This window comes from Alexandromys fortis, unplaced genomic scaffold (assembly GCF_014885135.2).
Source record: "Alexandromys fortis isolate MF-2015 unplaced genomic scaffold, M_Fortis_MF-2015_v1.1 scaffold_120, whole genome shotgun sequence".
In the NCBI taxonomy this organism is placed as follows: Eukaryota; Metazoa; Chordata; class Mammalia; order Rodentia; family Cricetidae; genus Alexandromys; species Alexandromys fortis.
In genome coordinates this window covers 1764195-1786579 of record NW_026067999.1, presented here as the reverse complement: position 1 = coordinate 1786579, position 22385 = coordinate 1764195, and the positions used below count along the sequence as shown (strand labels likewise).

Here is a 22385-nt window from a genome sequence, read left to right as displayed (position 1 = left end):
TATATATATTCCTTTGGGAATCCAAATCCCTTTAACTCATTTGGGTTTAAGTACAACAAAGACAATGGCTCCAAAAATCTTCAAAGAACACAGAGAAAGACTCTAGCAACAAATTTAGATATATCTACACCAGAACATACACATACAAAAAGGTAAAGAAGGCAGACTGGCCCTTTGAAGTAGGTTTTACTTCCACCTACAAGGCCAAGAATTATTAAAAATTGCGTAAAGAGGCCAAGGTGATAGCTCAGTTAGTAGAGAACTTGCCACAAAAGCATGAGAACTCAGTCCAAACCCATATCCAGAGGCTGTAGTATGTTTATATGTAATCCGTTTTTTTATCTGTAATCTTGTAGTCCTAATTTCCTATGTATTTATAAAGACTGAGAAAGTCTGAAACGAACTAGGAGAAGTTTTTTTTTACAAGTTCTAGCTATGTTAAAAAATTTTATACATAAATAATTCATCTCACATACCTGTCAGTCATGGCTTTCCACTTGTAAAGCAAATTACTTGAACAGTCACTGATGGGCAGGTTCAATCTCTCTTTAAAATATTTAACCACACCTTGCTCCTCTAAAAGAAGAGGCACTCGGTAGATGGAAGAAACATCATGGATACAGAGGACCTGATCAATGATAATAAAACATCTTTCTTAATACACCACTGGAATAAGACAAAACTCAAGAAATAGTTTATAGTGAAATAAGAAAATCAAGAAAGCTGTGTGTTGGAGAACAGGCCTAATTCCAGCATCCCAGGAAGTGAGGCAAGAGAACCATAATAAATTCAAGACCAGCCTCAGCTATACAGCAAAATACAACTTCAGAAAGGAAGGGAGGGAAAGAGAGCAAAAGGGAGGGAGGGAGCAGTGATGTTTAGTTTTAACTGTCAACTTGATACAATCTACATTCACCTCGGGAGAAGAGTTTCAAATGGTAACTGCCTAAACCAAACTGGCCTTTGAGCATGTCTGTCAGGGTTTCTTTTTTTTCTTTTCTTTTTTTTTTAAGCAAAGGTCTCACTATGCAGCCCTGGCTAGCTTTGAAATCACTATATAGACCAGGGCTGATCCCAAATTCACAGATACTCACCTGCCCCTGGCTACTGAGAGATGAGATTAAAGACATATGCCACGACATCTGGCTTGGAATTTCTTAATTTCCTTAACTGACATAAAAAAGATCCAGCCTAAAACTGGGTGGCACTGCCGGACGGTGGTGGTGCACGCCTTTAATCCCAGTACTCAGGAGGCAGAGGCAGGCAGCTCTCTGGGAGTTCGAGACCAGCCTGGTCTACAAGAGCTAGTTCCAGGACAGGCTCCAAAACCACAGAGAAACCCAGTCTCGAAATCAAACAAACAAACAAACAAAAAAAAAAACTGGGTGGCACCATTCTCTGGATTTTGGCCCTAGACCATATAAAAGAAGAGCAAGGGAGCTAAGCAGTCGGCATGTATTACCTCATTTCTCTGTGCTCTTGAGTGTGAATGTGATGTGACTAGCTGCTTCAAATTCCTTCAGCCTTAACCTCCCAAAAGACTAGGATGCAACCAAGAACACTAAGTTAAAAAACAAAACTCTTTCCCCCTAAGCTGGGTATTTTATCACAGGAACAGAAGGGAAAGCAAGACAGCGAGATATATAGCTCATTTGGCAGACTGCCTGCTTAGCGTACATGAGGACCTTGGGTTTGACTACCAGCAGCACCACATAGAACCAAGCAAGGTGGCACACACCCGTGATCAGAACACTTGAGAAGTAAGGACAGGAAGAACAGAAGTTCAAGATCATACTCAGCCAAACAGAAAGTTCAATGTTAGCCTAGACTACATAAAAAAGAACAATCAAAAAAAGAAAGAACTGAGAGCTGGTGAGATGACCCAGCAGGGCACCAAATCTGATAACCTGCGTTCTAGTCCCAGAATAGACATGGTAGAAGGAGAACTGGCTCCCCAGAATTGCCTTCTGACCGCCACACTCATGAATAAACATGCACATGCAATAAATAAATGTTACAAGGTTTTTCTTTTAAAAAAAGAAGAAGAAAGGAAAAGAAAGGGGTTGGGAGTTTAACTCAGTGGTAGAGCAATTGCCTAGTAAGCACAAGGCTCTGGGTTTATTTCTCAGCTCCAAAGGAGGGGAAAAAATAAAAAAATAAAATAAAAAAAGACAAAAAAGAGAAATGAATGAATTTGGGCTAGAGAGATGGCTAAACACCTAAAAGTATTTGTTACTCTTTCAGAGGACCTAGGTTTGACTCTCATCACTCACAAGGTAGCTCCCAACCATCACTGTGGTAGTTTGAATAAGGACAGCCCTCATAGGCTTACAAATTTGAAAACATAGTTGCCAGGGAGTGAAACTGTTTGAACGGATTATAAGGATTAGGAGGAGTGGCCATGTTGGAATGGAGTAGGTGTAGCCTTGTTGGAGTCACTGAGGGTGGACTTTGAAATTTTAAAAGCCCATGCCAAGTCCAGTTTGTTTCTGTTTCTCTCTCTCTCTGCCTATGAATGATGTAGCTATGGATGATGTAATTCTCAGCTATTGTTCCAGTGCCTGCCTGTATGCTACCATGCTCCCCAACATGATGATAATAGACTAAGCCTTTAAAACTCTAAGAAAGCCCCTAATTTAAATGCTTTATCTTATAAGAATTGCCTTGTTTGACTGGGAGTGGTGGCACATGCCTTTATAAACCCAGCACTCAGGAAGTAGAGTCATGGGTATCTCTGTGAGTTTGAGGCCAGCCTGATCTACAGATCGAGTTCCAGGACAGGCTCCATAGCTTCTGGGAAACCCTGTCTCAAAAAAAAATAGAAAAGAAAAATAAGAACAAAATTGGACCACTAGGGATGAAGAGATAGCTCAGTGGTCAAGAGTACTTACAGCTCTTGCAGAGGATATGAGTTAGATTCCCAGCATCCACATCATACACACTGTATGGCTCAAAACCACCTGTACTCCAGCTCCAGGAGGATCTGACACCCACAACCTCTTTGGGCATGTGTACTCACTTATACGAGCCCACACACATACATATAAGCTTAAAATAATAAAGATAGATTGTAGAAATAAAAAAGACTCGGATCAATGTTCCAGGTGTTAGACTCCACAACAGAGTTGGAACTCCACCTCCTTTCTCTGAGCTCTCAACAATCCAATGCAAAATGTTCTAACTATCTTCTTCTATTCTGGAAACCAGGTTGTATTTGCTTAATCCACTGTCTACCAAGAGGAAGGGTACACAAAACAACAGAACCAAAACAAAGTGGCCCAGAACACACATAGAAAGAGAGAGAGGGAGAGAGAGAGAGAGAGAGAGAGAGAGAGAGAGAGAGAGAGAGAGAGAGAGAGAGAGAGAAGTCCCTTCTTTTAAAAGCAGTTCAGGCTTGGAAACCTAAAGCAGAGGACTCTCTACCCGCCTACACCCCAAACATAGATACCCCACCAAGCAGCTGTCAAGAGAACCTAGAGCTCACATGAATGGTTCCTAGCAAGCCTCACCCTGTTTCTGAGCTCCATTCATGCCACTCTTTTTTCACACCACTCCTTATAACCTGCAGCCAACTGCAACCCCTCATACCATAGGCTTATTGGGAACCAGAGCTAGAAAGAAAAACATCATCTAAATGTCAGAATACCCAGGCTGAAAGTCCTACAGAACAGAAGGCTAGAGCCTAAATTATGGTAATTTATGGAGTAATGAAACCAGCTGGGCCACCTACATGATCATAAAACACAGCATGAATGTCAGCACACTTGTGCAGTTGAAGGTGTGTTAAGCTATAAAAGGTACAGAAGAAAACTGAAAGAGGCAGTAAGTATCCCGTCAAAACACAGGATAAAAAAAATGCTAAAGAAACAGTACACAGTTCTCTTACTAGAAGCTTCACTGAGCTAAAATGCCCACCCTGAGCTTAAAGTGGTGGCTTATGACTATGTTCTCAGCACATGGAATGTTGGAGAATCAGAAATTCGAGGTCAGCCTGGGCTACGTGAGACCCTGTAGCTCAATGAGTAAAAGTACTTGTCACATATCCTCACAACTTGATTTTGATAGGTGAAACCAACCTAAAGGTAGGAGAGAATGAATTCCATCCACAAAATTCTCCTCTGATCTCTACACATAGGTCATGGCAGAAGTGCACACACACACACACACTCACACACACATGCACACACACACACACACAAATTTTAATATAAAAAACATTAAGCACCAACCTGCTCAGGGTTCACATGACAAAACATAGAAATCTTCTCCTTCATAGCCATCTCAATAGGTTTTGAACTACGGCAGACAATCTGTGAAAGACAGTTATGCATGGATCAATACATGGAAACAGGGGTGATCAAATTGCCCAATTCATTATCAGAAAATCCTTTTATTCTTTTTTTTTTTTACAAGACTAGACCAAGTGTGTACTTATTCACTCTGGGCATTCCTCTGTAGCATGAGAAATTGGTCTGGCCACTAGCATAAGCATGTCTCACTAAGTTCAACAGAAATCTACCAGGAAGAAAACATCAAAATGTCTCTGGTGAAGAGTTAAAAGCTCTACAGGGCTGTTTCATGAAACAGAAGAGACGGTGGATCAGAAGTTAACAAACTTTCACTAAAGGGTCCCACAGGAAACAGTTTAGCTTTCCAGGTAAGGCACTCCGGGTCCTACTATAGACTTGCCAAAACACAGACTATTTCTTTACACAGACTATATGTAAGTAAACTGTATGGCTGATGGAGGAAGGTCATTGGTTAATTAAATAAAGAAACTGCTTGCCCTGATAGATTAGAACATAGGTGGGTGGAGTAAACAGAACAGAATGCTGGGAGAAAGAAGCTGAATCAAGCAGTCGCCATGGTTCTGCCACTCCAGACAGATGCAGGTTAAGATCTTTCCTGGTAAGCGCACCTCATGGTGCTACATAGATTATTAGAAACGGGTTAAGAGGCTAAAACTAATGGGCCAGGCAATGTTTAAAAGAATACAATTTCCATATAATTATTTCGGGTATAAAGCTAGCCATGCGGGGAGCCGGGTGGCGGGAAGCAGCCCCGCCACTCATATTACAACATATGGCCATAAATTTTTATTTATAAAAATAGGCAGCTGTGCCAGACAATAGTGGTACACATCTTTAATCCCAACACTCAGGAGGCAGAGACAGGAGGATTTCTGTGAGTTCGAGGTCAGACTGGTCTGCAAATCAAGTTCCAGGACAGCCAGAGCTCTTACACAGAAAAATACTGTCCTGAAAAAAAAAAGAAGGCAGCTGCTTTGTGGACTCCTAATTTACCCCCCCCCCACACACACACACACACACAAACACACAAAATGCTGGCTATAACTGGATAATCTGATATAGCAACACATGAATGCCTCTTAGACTAAAGCTCAGAGCAAAGATAGCCAGTCGTTGAAGGGACAGAGGAAAATCCCAAGGTTTTACATTCGCTCTGAAGGAGCCAGGAACCTTACAAATGACAGAGCATTGTATCTTGTCTGCTATAAAAGAAACCAAATTAAGGATAAAGAAATATTCTTTTCCTGGATGCCAGACACAAACCAGTTTACTGTCATCAGAACCATTTGAGGGGGACAGATGACTGAGATGGTGCATTAAAGATGAAGGCACTGGGTGTTGTTTAAAGGTAGAACACATGCTTAGCATGTGCTCTTGGTTCCATCCCCAGCACCAACACCAAAAAAGGAAATAAACCATTGTTAGTGGCTGTTAGAGCCTGTGACATGGAGGTCCTACTCCAAAAGACCTTAGAGACAAACTTACCCACTGCACTTAACTCACCAGATCTGGAGACAAGCCCAACCCCCTCAGCGAACGGACACTGTTTTGTGTGGGTTTAGTTTTTTGTTCTCCAGTAACACAGAGCTAAAAAGAAATGAGTCCCCATCAGAACAACTGGACAATTTATGGCTCTTGAATTTCAAAGATAGGTCACATAAAATATCAGTGCAAAACTGATCAAAGTTACTATCTCCATACTTATGTGGAAAAACTCACCTGTGGTACAAGGCTGACATGAATATTACAGAAATTTTCCTTCTTTGCTTTAAACTGGAACTGTCGGAATGCTTCCACAAATGCCATTCCTTCGATGTCTCCAATAGTGCCTCCCAGCTGAGGGTGAAAAACGAACATAAGGCACAAATAACCAAACATCTTCCATAGCACACAAACCAATGGAATTTTCTTGCTTTTGAAGTTAAGTAATTTTTCTTTAGAAACAGAATCTGACCATATAGTCCTGGCTGACCTGAAACTTTCTATATAGACCAGGATGATTCTGAAGTCAGAGATCTGCCTACCTCTGCCTCCCAAGTGCTGGAATTAAAGGCATATATCACAACAACCAGATAAATTAAGTAATTAATTACTTTTGGAAGAGTTTCATACTGTAGCCCAGGGTGGCCTGGACTTCTACATAGATAGCCCAGGCTAGCCTTGATCATGTAACGTGAATCACCACACTTGGTTTAGAAATAATTTTGTTTTATTTTGTTTTGTTTTTCTTTTCTGAGACAGGGTTTCTCTGTGTAGCTCTAGCTAAACTGGAGCTCTTTTCTCTATAAACTAGACTGGCCTGTAACTAGGAGATCTGCTTACCTCTGCCACCCGAGAGTTGGTTTTAAAAGTGTGAGCCACTATCCCCAGCTTTAGACATAATTTTAATAGACTGAGGATAAGAACTAAAGTTTAATACTTTTTTCACAAGAACAGAAGACTATAAGTGCTTATAATCATTAAATTATACAGTCGAAATGAATGAATTTTTGTGACATTAAACTTCAATAAAACTTAATAAAAAAAAAAGCCCGGTCTGGTAAAAAAAAAAAAAATCTGTAATCCCAGCACTGGGGAAACTGAGGAAGGAGTATCACAAGTTCAAGACTAGTCTGGAGTACATATATCCTATCTCAAAAAAATCCAGGCATGGTGACAAAAAGAAGCAGAGGCAGAAGGATTGCCTTTAGTTTGAGGCCTGCCTGGGCTAAATAGTGATTTCTGGGTCATCTTGGGCTACAGTGAGAATCAGTTTCAAAAGAAAAGAGAAAGAGAAGAGGGCTGGAGAGATGGCTCAGTGATTAAAAGCACTGGCTGCTCTTCCAAAGGACAGGGGTTCAACTCCCAGCACCCACACTTCAGCTCACAAACATCTATAAATCCAGTCCTAGGGGTTACTCTCTTCTGTCCCCAGAGGGCACTATATAGGCATGCTACAACCTACAAACATGCAAGGAAAACAACCACAAACATAAAAATAAAATTTTTAAAAATAAAATAAAATTTTAAAAATTAAAAAAGAAGAGTGACAGAGACACAAAACTCACAAGCAGGTAGAAAGTTCAAAGGGCTGGCAAGATGGCTCAGTGGGTAAAGGCACTTGCCACCAAGCCAGATCACCTATGTTCAATTCCTGGGACCTTAAAGGTAAAGAGAACAAACTCTCACAACTTTTCCTCTGACCTACACAAGCACACACTGGCATGCACACTGGGACATATGTACATGTGCATTCACGCATGTGTGCGTGCACACACGCACACTAAATAAATATAAAAGAAAGAATTCACAATAAATAAAATGAATGCAATAAAGAAAAGAACTATCCAAAACATAGGCCACAGAAGAGAAAGCTAAAACTATTTCTACCAGTGGTCCTAGCTGGGACAAAATATTCAAATGTGTGCTGAGAAAGGTTGATGGCCACCTGTTTCTGCTTGGATGTTCTCACTCATATTTGTTTTCTAGCCATAAATAAAGGACATTGAGCCTATAATTCGTGATCCTAGAGAAGCTAAATAAGAAGGTGAACCCAAAGAAAAACATATCGGCATCCTCCTGAATATTAACCTTCATCAGACAATGAAAGGAGACAGAGACAGAGACAGAGACCCACATTGGAGCACCTGACTGAAATCTCAAGGTCCAAATCAGGAGCAGATGGAGAGAGAGCACTTGCAAGGAACTCAGGACCGCGAGGGGTGCACCCACACACTGAGACAATGGGGATGTTCTATCGGGAACTCACCAAGGCCAGCTGGCCTGGGTCTGAAAAAAGCCTGGGTTAAAACCGGTCTCGCTGAACATAGAGGACAATGAGGACTACTGAGACCTCAAGAACAATGGCAATGGGGTTTTGATCCTACTGCACCTATTGGTTTTGTGGGCGCCTAGGCAGTTTGGATGCTCACCTTACTAGACTTGGATGGAGGTGGGTGGTCCTTGGACTTCCCACAGGGCAGGGAACCCTGATTGCTCTTCAGGCTGATGAGGGATGGGGACTTGATCGGGGGAGAGGGAGGGAAATGGGAGGCGGTGGCGGGGAGGAGGCAGAAATCTTTAATAAATAAATAAAATAAATAAATAAACCTAAAAAAAAAGAGTGATGCTGGGCCGTGGTGGCGCACGCCTTTAATCCAGCACTGGAGAGGCAGAGACAGGCGGATCTCTGTGAGTTGATTGATCTACACAGCAAGAAGAAAAAAAAAACTAAACTCAAAAAAAAAAAGCAGTTCAAGGTATTAGCATGAGGATCACCAGTTTGAAGCCAGGATGGACATACCAAGATCCTGCCAAAAGAGGTGGAGAAGGAGAGTTAGAGAGAAGAAAGAACAGAGGGAGGGAGGGAGGGAGGGAGGGAGGGAGGGAGGGAGGGAGGGGGAAAGGAAGAGGTGGCTACGATGGCAGCAGCAGGAGGAAGAAGGCAAGAGGTGTAATCTCAGCAGTACTCAGGAGGCTGATTGAAGCTGAAATATTGCTGCAAATTCAAGGCCAACCTGGATTACATACTAACATCAAGGTTAGCTTCAAATACGTGGAGAAACACTGTCTCAATAAACACAAACAGGGACAGTGGCTCAGTCAATACTGACCTCCAGGCAAGCAGGAGGACACGAGTTAGGATTCACAGCAAATGTACAAAGCTGTGCACAGTAGTGTCTGTAACCCCAGCATAGGGCATGTCAGTGACCTCACCCCAGAAGGTGGGAACAGAGACAGGCATATTTGGCCAGCCAGTCCAGCCAAATCATTGAGCTACGGGTTCATGAGACCCTGTCTCAAACAATAAGGTGATGGGCAACTGAGGAAGATAGCCAGTGTTGAGCCCGGCTTCCACAGGTATTTGAATGCATATGCACACACGTACACACATACAGCACAGATGCACACAAAAATAAGTATAATTTAAAAAACAGACCAGGCAAGGTAACTATCACCTTTAATCTCAGGGCTCAGGATAGAAGTTGGTGAGGCAGGTGGATCTCTGTGAGTTCAAGGTCAACATACCAGTTCCAGGCCAGCAAAGGCTACATTGCATGCTCCTGTCTGGAAAAAAAAAAAACTAAAGAAAAGTCTGTACTTAAATCAAACTATATGGGAATGTCTGAGAGGATTTTGTCCTTTGTGTTTCTGTGTTGCAGGGACATAATCCAGAGTCTCACATATGTTAAGCAAGTGCTCCACTGCTGAGCTATATGCCCTTAGCCCCTTTTCTGGTTTTATTTTGTTGTTTGCTAGTGTGGTTTTTGTTTTGTTTTTGAGACAGTGTTTCTTTGTATTGCCCTGGATGTCACAGAACTAACTCTGTAGATCAATCTGGCCTCGAACTCACAGAGATCCACCTGCCTCTGCTTCCTGAGTACTAGGTTTAAAGGCCTGTACCACCACCACCTGGCTTGTTAATGTGGGTAGGTTGTTTTGTTTTGTTTTGTTTTGTTTTGTTTTGTTTGCGGGGGGGGGGGGGGGGGGGGGTAGTTTTTTGGGACAGAGTCTGACTCTGTAGCTCAGACTGGACTGGAGCTCCATATGTAGCCCAGGCTAGCTTCCACACTCCTTCCCCAGTCTCTGGAGTGCTGGATTGCCGGACCCCAAACTCAGCTTCATCTTGTGCTTTTTGAAGGGGATCCTATAAATTATCACTGGAACATAAGGAAAAGGACCAAGACTTTAAATCTTATCTGTTCCTGCCCTCATGTGGTCTATTGTGGCACTGCAGCCTCTTAACCCATTTGGAAGTTCCTATTATCACTGTGTTCAGAACCCTTGTGATAATACTTTCTTATTGTAAATTTGCATTTATTAAATTTAAAACTACAAAATTGATAATCCATAAGTTTTAAATAACTTGCATTATAATTTATTGTTATAATTTTTCTATTTTATTATTCTCAATCTTTCATTATATTCAACTTATAAGTTAAAATATTACATGGTTAGCAGTGGTGGCGTACTACTATAATTCTAGCACTTGGGAAGCTGAGGCACAAGGACCGCTCTGAGTTATGGGCTAGCATAGACGACATAATTAATCCCAGGTTAGCCTGAACTAGAGAGTGAAACCTTGTCTCAAAAAAGTCAGACACAAACAAAAACTTGATCACAAGTATAAATGTTTAAGAAACATACACTAGCACTTAGTACTATATATGATCTTGGACAAAAACAAAGAAGTAAAAAGTTAGCTGCAAGGGAGGACTCCATGATGCAGCTTCCAAGAGGTCATCTTCCATAACTAGGTGGGAACGTATGGGAAATTTATGCTGTTTTGGTGCCATCCAGCCTTCTTTAAGTAATCTCTCACCTGTAATTTTTGTTGTTATTGCTTTTTTAGACAGGGTCCTACCATATAGGCCTGACTGGCCTGAAACTCTCTACATAGACCAGGCTGGCCTCGAACTCACAGAAATCTGCCAGCCTCTGCCTCCTGTGTGCTGGGATTAAAGGTGTGTATCACCATGCCTGGCTTTTATTTTAACTTACCTCTGCTTCCTAAGCAGGATTGATAAACTCACTGATTCATAAAATAATAACAAGAAATCTTAGAATGGGGTAGAGTCTGAAGCTCTGAATCCAACCCCAGTACCATATAAAACTGGATATAGTGATGCATGCTTGTAATCTCAGCACTTGGAAGGTAGAGGCAGAAGGCTCAGAAACTCATGGTCATTCTTGGCTACATAGTAGAGTTTAAGGCCAGGGGTATATGAGACTGTCTTTTATAAATATTTTTTAAAAAGGAAACACTGGGGCGAAGGAGATGGCTCAGTGGTGAAGTACTTACTGTGCGAGTCTTGACAACCTGAGTTCAGACCCCCAGAACCCACATGAAAACCAGCTATAGTAGCACAAGTGTCTGTAATTATAGTGTAGGCCTGCCAAGACGTGGGATGTGGAGGCAGGAGGATCATCAGAAGCTCATAAGCCAGCTAGCCTGGTATACAAAGGAGTGAGTTGTAGAGACCCTGCCTCAAACAAGGTGGATGTGGAAGCCGAGGACCAACACTCAAGGTTGTCCTGTGACATCCACATGAGCACTAGGGGACACACACACACACACACATACACACGCATTTTCATTTTTAAGAGGAAGTATTTCCTTGATATAAATCAGGAAGGAGGGGCCTGCGGAGGTGGCTCAGAGGTTAAGAGCACTGACTGTTCTTCTAAAGCTCTTGAGATCAATTCCCAGCAACTACATGGTGGCTCACAGCCATCTGTAATAAGATCTGGTGCCCTCTTCTGGCCTGCAGGCATATATGGAGGCAGAATGTTGCATATACAATAAATAAACAAATAAATCTTTAAAAAAAATAAGAAAAAGTTCTAAAAAAAAAATCAGGAAGGAAGGAACACCCAGGTAGAAAACAGTCTGCATAACATACTACATTCTACAACCATAAAGGAATGAGAGAAAAGTCAAGGCAGTCAACAAGTGCTAAATTCAAATACTGCTTTCTTGAATGGTTGATGTCACCTCCCACCTCCACCATCTGACTTTCCCAACCCAATCTCTACTTTCCACGGCACTCTGCAAATATTTCTCCAATACTAGAAATTAAAATACACTCTGGGATAGGAATGTAGCTCAGTTGGTAAGATATGTGCCTAGCACACATGAAATCCAGGATCCCATCCCCAGCATGGCATAAACCAGGAGGAATGGCACGTGCCTGTAATCTTAGCACTTGGCAGAAGGATCAGGAGTTCAAAGGCTTTATTGGCTATATATCAAGTTCAAGGCCAGCCTGGGTTACCTAAGACTCTGTTGTCAAATAAACAAAATCATACAGTTCATTTGTACGAACAGTGGGTCTATAGACTCCTCAGGGACAGAAGAAAGTATCCATTCCAGGCTCCAACCCCAACCCCGACTACGTTACTCACCTGTCCACACACACAGACCACTGCGTACTCACCCCCAGAGAATGTGTGATTATCTCTTTAATGACTGACTCGTGACCATCTCTGTTGTTACCTGCTGGAACCCCACTCCCAGCCTAATTTACCATACCAAAGAGGGGAGAGTGAAGGGAAACTGGATGCTTAAAAAGCCAGTAAGGCGGTAGCTTATGAAGAAAAGGTCCATGCTTGCCTCAATAACGCATATCTGGGGTTCTTCCTTATCACTATCCACGGACACCTTGGCTTGATTCATGACCCACTCCTGGATAGCATCAGTAATATGGGGGACAACTGCAGAAAAAGGAAGAAAAAAAAACAACACAGCAGGTTACTTCATGAGAAAGGAAGTATAAGGACTTCCCAAATGATATGAAAGCCACCAGGCAAACGAGACCAGCTGGAGATCTTGTGCCATTGTCTCCACCACTGGAACCAGTATGGACTGAAGAATTTAAGGCCACTCCTTCCCATGATAGACCTTTGCTCTTGAAGCTGACCAGAGAAGGAGAAACAGAAAGAAGTGCTATCGCCGATGCAGACAAGAAAACACCAGTCTGGAGAGGTGGCTCAGCAGTTGTACTTGCTTCTTTCCCAGAGAACCTGGGTTCACTTCCTAGCACCAACATCTGGAGGTTTCTAACTGCCTGTAACTCTAGCGCCAGGGAATCCAACACCCTCTTCTGGCTTCCAAGGGCACTCACACACACATGGCATATATGTACACACACATATGATGGCAATGGACTCATATCTTTGGAACCATAAGCCCAAATATACTATCCAATAAGGTGCCTTGATCATGTTTTTATCACAGCAATAGAAAAGTGACTAATGGGGCTGGAGAGATGGATAAGCAGTTAAAATCACCAGCTCTTCTTTCAGAGGACCTGGGTTCAATTCCCAGCACCCACAAAGCAGCTCACCACTATCTTTAACTCTAGCTCCAGAGGTTCCAACACCTTCACACAGACACACATGCAGGCAAAACACCAACAGATAAAATAAAAATAAATATTTTTTTAGAAATCCTCCATTTGATCAGGAAAAATATACTTTATTTAAAAAAGAAAATGAAAAAAGAAAAAAGTGACTAATACACAGAGGCAGGCGGATCTTTATGAGTTCAAAGCCAACCTGGTCTACATAGCTAGTTCCAGGCAAGCCAGATCTACACAGTGAGACTCTGTCTCAAAACCAACAAAAATAAATAAAATCAGGACCTGGGGGTAGAGCTCAGTTAGGGTTCTTGCCTAGCCTGCACAAAGCACTGGATCTGATCCATAACACCACATAAACTGCTGTAGTAGTATATGCCTATAATCCCAGCACTTAAAGAGGTGGAGGCTGGAGGATCATTACATTCAAGGCCATCCCTGGCTACATAGTAACTTAAAGGCTAGCCTGGGCTACATGAGACCCTGTCTCAAAAAAGAAAATTAAAATTAAAAATATTATCTAGTAATAAAAACTGCTAAAAAGTATATTCAGGAACATTGACAAGGGGCACTCTTTATATTTCTGAGTAAAAAAGAAAAGAAAGCAGAGATTTCAGGGCCCACAACCTTCTCATTTCTGTTAAATACAAAGTTTCCTCTGAATGATGCTTAGCACACAGGGTCCATAATGTTATATAGTAAAATACCTTGAACAGTCTCCCCCAGGAAATCACCACGCCTCTCCTTATCAATCACATGCTGATATATCTTCCCAGTGGTGATGTTGTTGTCATTATAAAGATTAATGTCCAAGAATCTTTCATAATTTCCCAGGTCCAAATCAACTTCTCCACCATCATTTAAAACAAACACTTCACCTATGATCAAAATACAATGGAAAAATTAAAACTTACTTTGAACAGATTATTTTTCAGTCAGGCAAGAAAACTCATACCTATAATCCCAGAACTTGTAACACTTCATGCACATGCACACACACGTGCATGCGCATGCTTGCACACACACGTGTGTCAAAAGTTTGAAAACACCCTTATTTTTCGAATTGGAAAGAATCATCTACCAATTTATTTTTAGAAATTAATTCTTAAGGCTGGACCATCAAAAGAGAAAGCAGGGAGGAAGGAAGGAAGGAAGGAAGGAAGGAAGGAAGGAAGGAAGGAAGGAAGGAAGGAAGGAAGGAAGGAAGGAAGGAAGACAGGCAGGCTCTTTGGGTATGGTAGTACTAGCCTATAGTTCCAGATACTGGAAGAGTGAGTTAAAGGGATTGCTTGAGCCTAGTAGTTGGAAGCACACAACTCACCTCCAAAAAGGAAGGGGGAAAAAGTAAAACTAATGCAAGGTTTTACGCTACAAAACAGGACAGAAGATACCCTGAGACTTAAGGATCAAGAACAAGGGACACAAAAGGGATTTCACTGTTTTCCTTTATAATATTTTATTATCATTGTGCATGTGCATGATGGAGTGGGGGCTCCTGTACCAAGGCTCACATGTGAAGTCACTGGACAATTTTATGAAGTTGTTTATCTCCTTCTACTGTATGATGGGTTCTGAGGAACAGTAGGATCATTAGGTTTGTAGTGTTGGGCAGCAAGCCACTTTACCCACTGAGCCATTTGGCCAGCCCCACAAAGGTGATTTTTATTCTGTGGTCAAGGCTGGTTACACAATAAGTTCATCTAGATAAAATTCATCATCAAAGCCGTACATTTAAGATTTATGCACTTTTCTGCTTGCATGTAAAAAAGGTTTGAGGGCCTATGAGATGGTTCAGCGAGTAGGGGTGCTTGCTGCCAAACCTGACAATCTGAATTCAAACCTGAGACACACACACACACACACACACACACACACACACACACACACGTAATAAAAATACAAGTAAATACCAAAAAATTAAAGCCTTAGCCGGGCAGGGGTGGCGCATGCCTTTAATCCTAGCACTCGGGAGGCAGAGGCAGGCGGATCTCTGTGAGTTCGAGGCCAGCCTGGGCTACAAGAGCTAGTTCCAGGACAGGAACCAAAAGCTACGGAGAAACCCTGTCTCAAAAAAACAAAAAAAAAAAAAAATTAAAGCCTTTTATTTTGGTGTGTGATGTACGTATATGTTCCTGTGGATATTTGGAAATGTGGATGCAAGTGTACAAGTATGCGTGTACATCTGGAGGCCAGGGTGTCTTTTTCAATTGCTCTGCACCTGAACTGGTCTCCCACTGAAACTGGAAGGCATTCATTCTGCTAAGACCCATTTTTCTCTGCCTCAACAGTGCTGGAGTTTCAGAAGCTCAACACGATGCCTGGCTTTTGGATGGGTGCTTGGGATACAAACACTTCTCTACAGTTATGTGGCACTTTGTTTTTGTTTTGAGATAGGTCCTAAGTAGCCCATGCTTGCCTTAAAATTGTAGTTGTTGGCAGACAGGAAGGGTCTCACGTAGCCCAAGCTGGCCTCTAACTGACTATGTAGCTGACTAGAGTTGGCCTTGATTCCCTCCCTGAAGCCCCATTCTTCCTGTCTCATCTCTCAAATTATGGGATTATAGACATGTGTTACCAAACCTGGTATTAGTGTTTTTTAAAATAACTAATTTATACTTATCAAAACGCCTGGTTGTGGTGACTTACACCTATAATCCCAGAACTCAGGAAGTTGAGATGGGAGGAAAACTATGAATCTGAGGCCTGCCTGAACTAGAGTGAATTTCAGGTCAGCCTGGGCTATAGTATGATCAAAAAAATACGTCAGGGCCAGGGAGATGTCACAGTGTGTTTGTGTAGCACTGGCTACACAAACCTAAGGACATAGTTCAGATTCCCAGCACGTGTGTCAATGCCAGGTAGGCACAACAGCCTGCCTATGATCCTAACACTCCAACACTCAGCACTTGGGACACAGAAACAGGAAATCCCTGCAGGAAGTTGGCTAGCTAAACTAGCCAGACCAACAGGCTCTGGGTTCAAATGAGACATCCCACCTCACAACATAAGGTGGAAAATAATCAAAGAAGATACCAGAGATCAACCTCTTTCCTCCACATCTATCACAATCTCAATCTCTCTCTCTCTCTCTCTCTCTCTCTCTCTCTCTCTCACACACACACACACACACACACACACACGCATACACATTTAACCACAGATGCACTCATGTATGTATACCTACCAAACATTTCAATATTAATAACAGTTACTCCAGCAGGGGAAATGTTAAGAGAAATGTATTTTGTGATAAAAATAAAACAAGATATAGTCCATAGAAAGTGGTATGCCTCCATAAGACTTGACTATGTGGAATGTCATCACTGATCTGAAACATGAATCAAAAGCCTTAAGAACTTTCACACATTTCTATGGAATGATCCAGAAAATCTACTTTTGTAAGCCTATGCTAGAGAAATGACCCAAAACACAAGATAAGAGGATGGCTCAGCAATTCAGAGTATTTGTTGCTCTTGGAGAGAGCCAGAGTTCAGGTCCCAGAGCAGCCACGTCAGGTAGCTCACATCCGCCTCTAACTCCAGCTCCAGGGGACCTTTCTCTTCCAACCTCTGTAGGCACCTGCATACACACGGCATCTACAGACACATATGCACGTAAATAAATATTTAAACACACACAAGAAAGCACTGCAAATTACTTTAGCACTTTAAAGAAGAAAATATTCCTTTTCATACCATGTTCATAAGGTGAGAAAGTCCCAGCATCGATGTTAATATAGGGGTCGATTTTGATGGCAGTAACTCGGAGTCCACATGACTTGAGAATAGTCCCAATGCTGCTGGCGATGATCCCTTTACCAATGCCTGAGATGACCCCACCAGTAACCAGGATATACTTCATTGGTGGGCAAATGGGTGGCTGCCAATACCCAAATGCAATCTGAGAAACAACCAAATTAAGAATCAGATTTGAGCCGGTGGCTCTTTAATCCCAGCACTTGGGAAACAGAGGCATCCCTGTGAGTTTGAGGGATGGCCTGGTCTACAGAATGAATTCCAGGAGAGCAAGGGCTACCCACAAAGAAACCTGTCTTGGAAAACAAACAAAAAGTCAGATCTGAAAAAATAATGGGCAAGGTAGCCAATGCCTCTAATCCCAGTACTCCAAAGACTGAAGCAGGAAGATAGTTTGGAGTTCAAACACAGACCAGTCTACATGAGTTGCACGCCCAACTGTGCTAAAGAATAAGACACAGTCTCAACAACAACATAAAGTTAGTATGGTGGCTCAATCCTTTAGTCCCAGCACTCAGGAGACAGAACAGATATCCATAAGATCAAGGCCAGTCTGATCTACATAGCAAGTTCCAGGCCAGTTGTGGCTACAGAGTGAAACCCTGTCTCAAAGAAGAAAAAAGAAAAACTAAAGAGGCCAAGGCAGGATTGCCAAGACTTTGAGTTTAATATGGGCTACATAGGGAGTACTAGGCCAGGCCAGGGCTACATAGCAAGACTCTGTCTTAAACAAAACCAAAAAGCATATAAATAAATAAGAGTCCAAGGCAGCACCTAACCTGTACTCTCAGGAGACTGACACAGGAGGCTCACTGAGAGTTCTAGACCAACATTGGCTACAGCGTCTCATATAAAGTAAAAAAAAAAAAAAAAATCCTAAGAAAAAGAAATGAAAGGGTCACAGAGTAGAAACCTTCTCTCATCAGTAGAGAGCATATCAAACTATAATTCCAAAAGTACATAGCATTTTTTTCTGTCTAAATGTTCAAACCTTTGGAAACCAGTTTTTTGGGTTTTGATTTTTCTTTGAGAAAGGGCTTCACTATCTATAGTAAACTTTCCTGGAGCTCATGTTCGTCCTTATCAATTCACTGAGTCCTGGAATTGCAGGTGTACACCACCACATCCACTCTGGTGCTGTCAGGGTGGAGCAGGTGTACTTGCTGCTGTTGCTACCGCTGTTCCTGTTGTCTTCAGGACATGGTCTCATATAGCCTAAGCTGGCCTCCATTTCCCTGGGTAGCTAAGGCTGGCCTTGATCTCCTAACCTTCCTGCTTCCACCTCCCACATTCTAGGACTACAGACAGTATTATTTTGTAGGCTTCTTTTCGTTATTTTTCCAGTTATCATACAAAGCAATGGGTTTTTGTTGTGACATTTTCATACACATGGATAATTACACTGTTTCTTTTTAAAATTTTTATTATTTTACATATATGGTTATTTCATCTGCATATATATCTATGTACCATGTGCATGTCTGGTGCCTGCAAATGCCTGGAACTGGAGTTACAGACAGTTGTGAACTGCCGTGTAGGTGCTGGGAACTGAACCTAGGTCCTCTGGAAGAGCGGCCAGTGCTCTTAACTACTAAGTCATCTCTCCAGCTCTTACACTTACATTCATCCTTGCCAACTACTACCCTCCCTGATTCTGCGGCTTTTATTCCTACCACTAGACAGAAAACTATGGCTATTTCCTACCAGGAAAGCAGCTACCTCTGTTCCCTTGACTTTCCATTCACTTCGATTCTGAACTGTACTTAGTTTTTGCATGACAAACTACATTTCCCTAAGATTTAGAAGCATAGGAAAATGTTTCCAGGCTGTGCAAACTGTATGTAGGCAAGGCAATTACACTTTCTTTTATCTGGAAAGTGGAATAAAAGTCTCAATAGTTTTAAATATATTTTGACCCTAAAAAAGAAATGAGCTCTCATCTCAGATCGGCAAGATGTATACCTGTAATCCCAGTACATGGGACGTTGAAGCAGGAAGATCAGGAATTCAAGGCTAGCAAGGACTACATGAGACTGTCGAAAAAGAAAAGAAATAACTTTGTTGCATGGGGGTAAATTGATATATAATGTTAGTATAATGGAGGCTCATCTATGTTTTTTCATGTTAAGAGGAAAATCTTAATTGTCCATTTCCTAATTTAGCAAAAAATAAATCACCACGCTAGTATATGTAGGTGAGTGAATTGTGGACAATTGTTAGTTTTCTATATATTAAAAACAACATATCCCCTCTCTTTTTTGCATGTGCTTCTGTGTGCACACCCATGTATTCCTATCAATGGAGATGCATATGGAGGCCAGGGGACAACTTTAGATGTATCTTCATTTGAGACATGGGTCTCTCATTGGTCTGGTGCTCACCTATTAGGCTAGGCTGGCTGTCCAGTGAGCCCCATAGAATTTCCTATCTCCATCCTCACAGAACTAGAATTACAGACATGTGTCACTATGCTCAGACTTTTTATATGGGTTCTGGGGATCAAACTTACATCCTCATGTTTTCGAGGCAAGCACCAATTAGACCATCTCCCTAGCTCTGAAAGTCCTACAGAGTGAGATCAGAGGACAACTTCCAGGCGTTACTTCTCTCCTTTCACTCTGTTTTGAGGCATGGTCTATATGCCACCACAGCCAGCAAAAAAAAAAAATTATTACAGATTTCTTTTTGCAGGTTTTTAGTACTGAGGATTGAATGTAAGGCCTCACACATGCTAGGCAAGCGTTCTGGTACTGAGCTCCAGGCCCAGCTGCACTCAGCTTTTTTTTTTTTACATGAGTTCTGGGAATTGAAACCAGGTCCTCAAGGCTTGCTCCAAAAGCACTTTTAACTAGCTTGAGCCATTACACTAGCCCCACACCTGGCTTTTATTGTTTTATGCAGTGCTGGGGACTGAACTCAGGGCTTCATATATCCTACCTACTAAGTTACATGTCCATCTCAGTCCTTTCTACCCTTCCTAAGCAAATAAGTTTGGAAAAAAATTTAAGACTATAGGAGGGACATTCACATTTGCCCACACACATACATGTACACGTATATACATATACATAAATGTAATGTTTTAATTAAAACAAAGTAAAAGGAGTTGGGCACATGCCTTTAAACTCAGCTCCCGGGACACAGAGGCAAGCAGATCTCTGTGAGTTTGAAACTAGCCTGGTCTACAGAGCTAGTGTGGAACCCTCACCCCTTATTCTCAAAGAGGCGAGAAGAAATTTCCTAGCGGAATGTTTTCCCAGGAAGATAGTGGCCTTCTCCTCTCCCACCTGGGAGATTCTGAGCACAAGGTCACTTAGCTCAGCCCAACCAGCCACCTGGTTCAGGCTGATAAAGATGGCCTAACTCAAGAACAGTAGTAGCCTTGCTATAAGAATAAGGAATAAGCTGACTTAGCAAGATGGGGGGGAGGGAGCAAAAGTCCTTGCATCCATGCCAAAGCATCTTCAAAGAGTCTCTTTGTAGTTATGCCTTTAAAAGCTCACCCCACAGAGGAGACACAACTCCTCTCTACCTTGTTGTAACGGGGATGGAGAGGAGTTCCAAACATGTTTGTATTATGCTGATTAAACCTTGCTTATTACAGTCTGGTCCTCTCTGGTGGTCTCTCTCTAGGGGTCATAATCTGGGCACAACACTAGTTCCAGGACAGCTAGGGCTGTTACACAGAGAAACTATCTTGGAAAAAAAAAGAACAAAGAGATGCCATAAACAATAAATATATATTTTCCTTTTGGTAGCCTAGTCTGGCCTTGAACTCAAAATGTAGCCATGGGAAACCACCACCATCCCTGGTTTACATAGTACTGGGATCAAAAGCTACATTATCATTCCATAATAATAATCATAATAATAATGATGATGATGATGATGTTTGATTTTTGAGATGAGGGAATCTCACTCTGTAGTCCAGGCTAGCCACCACATCACTGTCCTCCTCCCTGAGCCTCATGAGTGGGGGTGCTGGGAGTCACCTCCCTGAGATCTTACAATATTTTTGAGCCCAACAAGCTCAAAATTGTAATCATTGGTTTAGAGTGCTGCTGCAGGCCTGAATCCAAGCACTTGGGATGTGGAGATTAGAGAATGAGTTTGAGGCCAACTTGAGCTACATAAGACCCTGTCTCTCTCTCTCTTTTTTTTTATTGAGCTCTACATTTTCCTCTGCTCCCCTCCCTTCCTCTCCCCTCCCCTTCAACCCTATCCCATGGCCCCCATGCTCCCAATTTACTCAGGAGAGCTTGCTAAGACCCTGTCTTAAAGGAAAGAGAAACGCTGTAATGGATGCTGCAATCTACTTGTGAGCTTCATGTCGCCAGCTTTGCACTAAGCCTTGGGGGAAAACATGCACATTATTAACGCGCATCTCATTTCCAACTTGCCAAACATACGTACGTGGCTCCATTCCACCGTGCAGGCCTACAGCAACAGAAACACCCACAGACACCTTTCTAATGCTGTTCATTTTTAAAGTAATGTAAATCAGACGCAAAACAGTACTTACTGGATAAGTCCGTTTTATGATGTTTGTGACTGACAAAACTAAGCCAAGACGATGATCATCAAAACTGATTAGAAAAGGGGCACCAAGGACCTTTGTGGGTTGGCTAAACCCCCACAGACTCGAGGTGAGGTGGAAAATTTATTGGGCATAAAGTACAAGTCGGCCTCCCCCCCAGGCGGTAGTGTTCGGTACGCTGAGGCCAGCTAAAAGGGTTGTTGTTTAACCTGTAAGCTGAAAGCTGACTCAAAATCCGAATCATCCCTGCAGGCGGTTTCGTTTCCGCTAACGCCATCTCGGGGATCCACAAACGGGGGGGAGAAGTAGGGCTTGGGGGTGCGGAATCCTGTGAGGAGAGACACACCCCAGGGACGCGCCGATTTGGACCCCAAGTCACTGGCTACTGCTAGGGAACAGGCTACATTGGCACTGGGCGCAAGTGGGCGTCCCCTAGTCCCAAAGGCCTGCTCGATCGCTCAGGTTTTCAAGCACTATGCAAGAAGCGACTGGCTATGGGCCGGGCGTGGGCACCAGCGGGAAAGGGACAAAAGCATCCAGGCCCCCAGTGTGCTCCTGGCAGGGCCGAAATGGCCCCGGGGGAAATATGGTGGTCTGGGCACTGAGGCCCGAGGGGTTTCGGGGGAGGCCCAAGAAGGGAGTTACCTGTGTAGTGGCCAGGGCGCCGTGGAGTGTGGCGTGTGGAGTGTGGCTCACGCAGCTCCACCCAGCGGCCAGCAGGACCCAGCGCTCACCTGTCTTGCGGGAGCAGGGACCTCATCTAGGGTGCACTAGTCACCACTCGGTCCTGCCCTCCCCAGGGACTGAGGCACCCTCTTCACCCACCTTCCCCTCGCGGTCCCGCAGCCGGCCCAGCTGACTCACGCTGGCTATGAAAATGGGGGTGCTGCAGCGGTGGGTTCCAGCGATAGTACAAAAAAAAAAAAAAAAAAAAAAAGGGAAAAGA

The 22385-nt window shown here is 42.7% G+C and overlaps 1 protein-coding gene across 2 annotated transcripts in view; it reads right to left on the bottom strand.

Annotated features, from left to right (window-relative positions):
- Window positions 1-22352, bottom strand: part of Ctps2 (CTP synthase 2) — a 116178-nt gene extending 93826 nt beyond the window's left edge. The window contains exons 1-9 of one of the 2 annotated variants that reach the window (XM_050160596.1): window positions 22265-22281; window positions 22085-22173; window positions 16843-17047; window positions 13855-14025; window positions 12403-12503; window positions 6030-6146; window positions 5814-5897; window positions 4230-4310; window positions 477-628 (exon numbers count right to left, since the gene is read on the bottom strand). In XM_050160596.1, the coding sequence (XP_050016553.1) occupies window positions 477-628; window positions 4230-4310; window positions 5814-5897; window positions 6030-6146; window positions 12403-12503; window positions 13855-14025; window positions 16843-17008 (872 nt within the window). In that variant the 5' untranslated portion in view covers window positions 17009-17047; window positions 22085-22173; window positions 22265-22281. Of the gene's footprint in view, window positions 1-476; window positions 629-4229; window positions 4311-5813; window positions 5898-6029; window positions 6147-12402; window positions 12504-13854; window positions 14026-16842; window positions 17048-22084; window positions 22174-22264 lie in introns of both variants that reach the window. The other variant, XM_050160595.1, reaches the window with a different exon arrangement.
- Window positions 22353-22385: the final 33 nt, after the last annotated feature.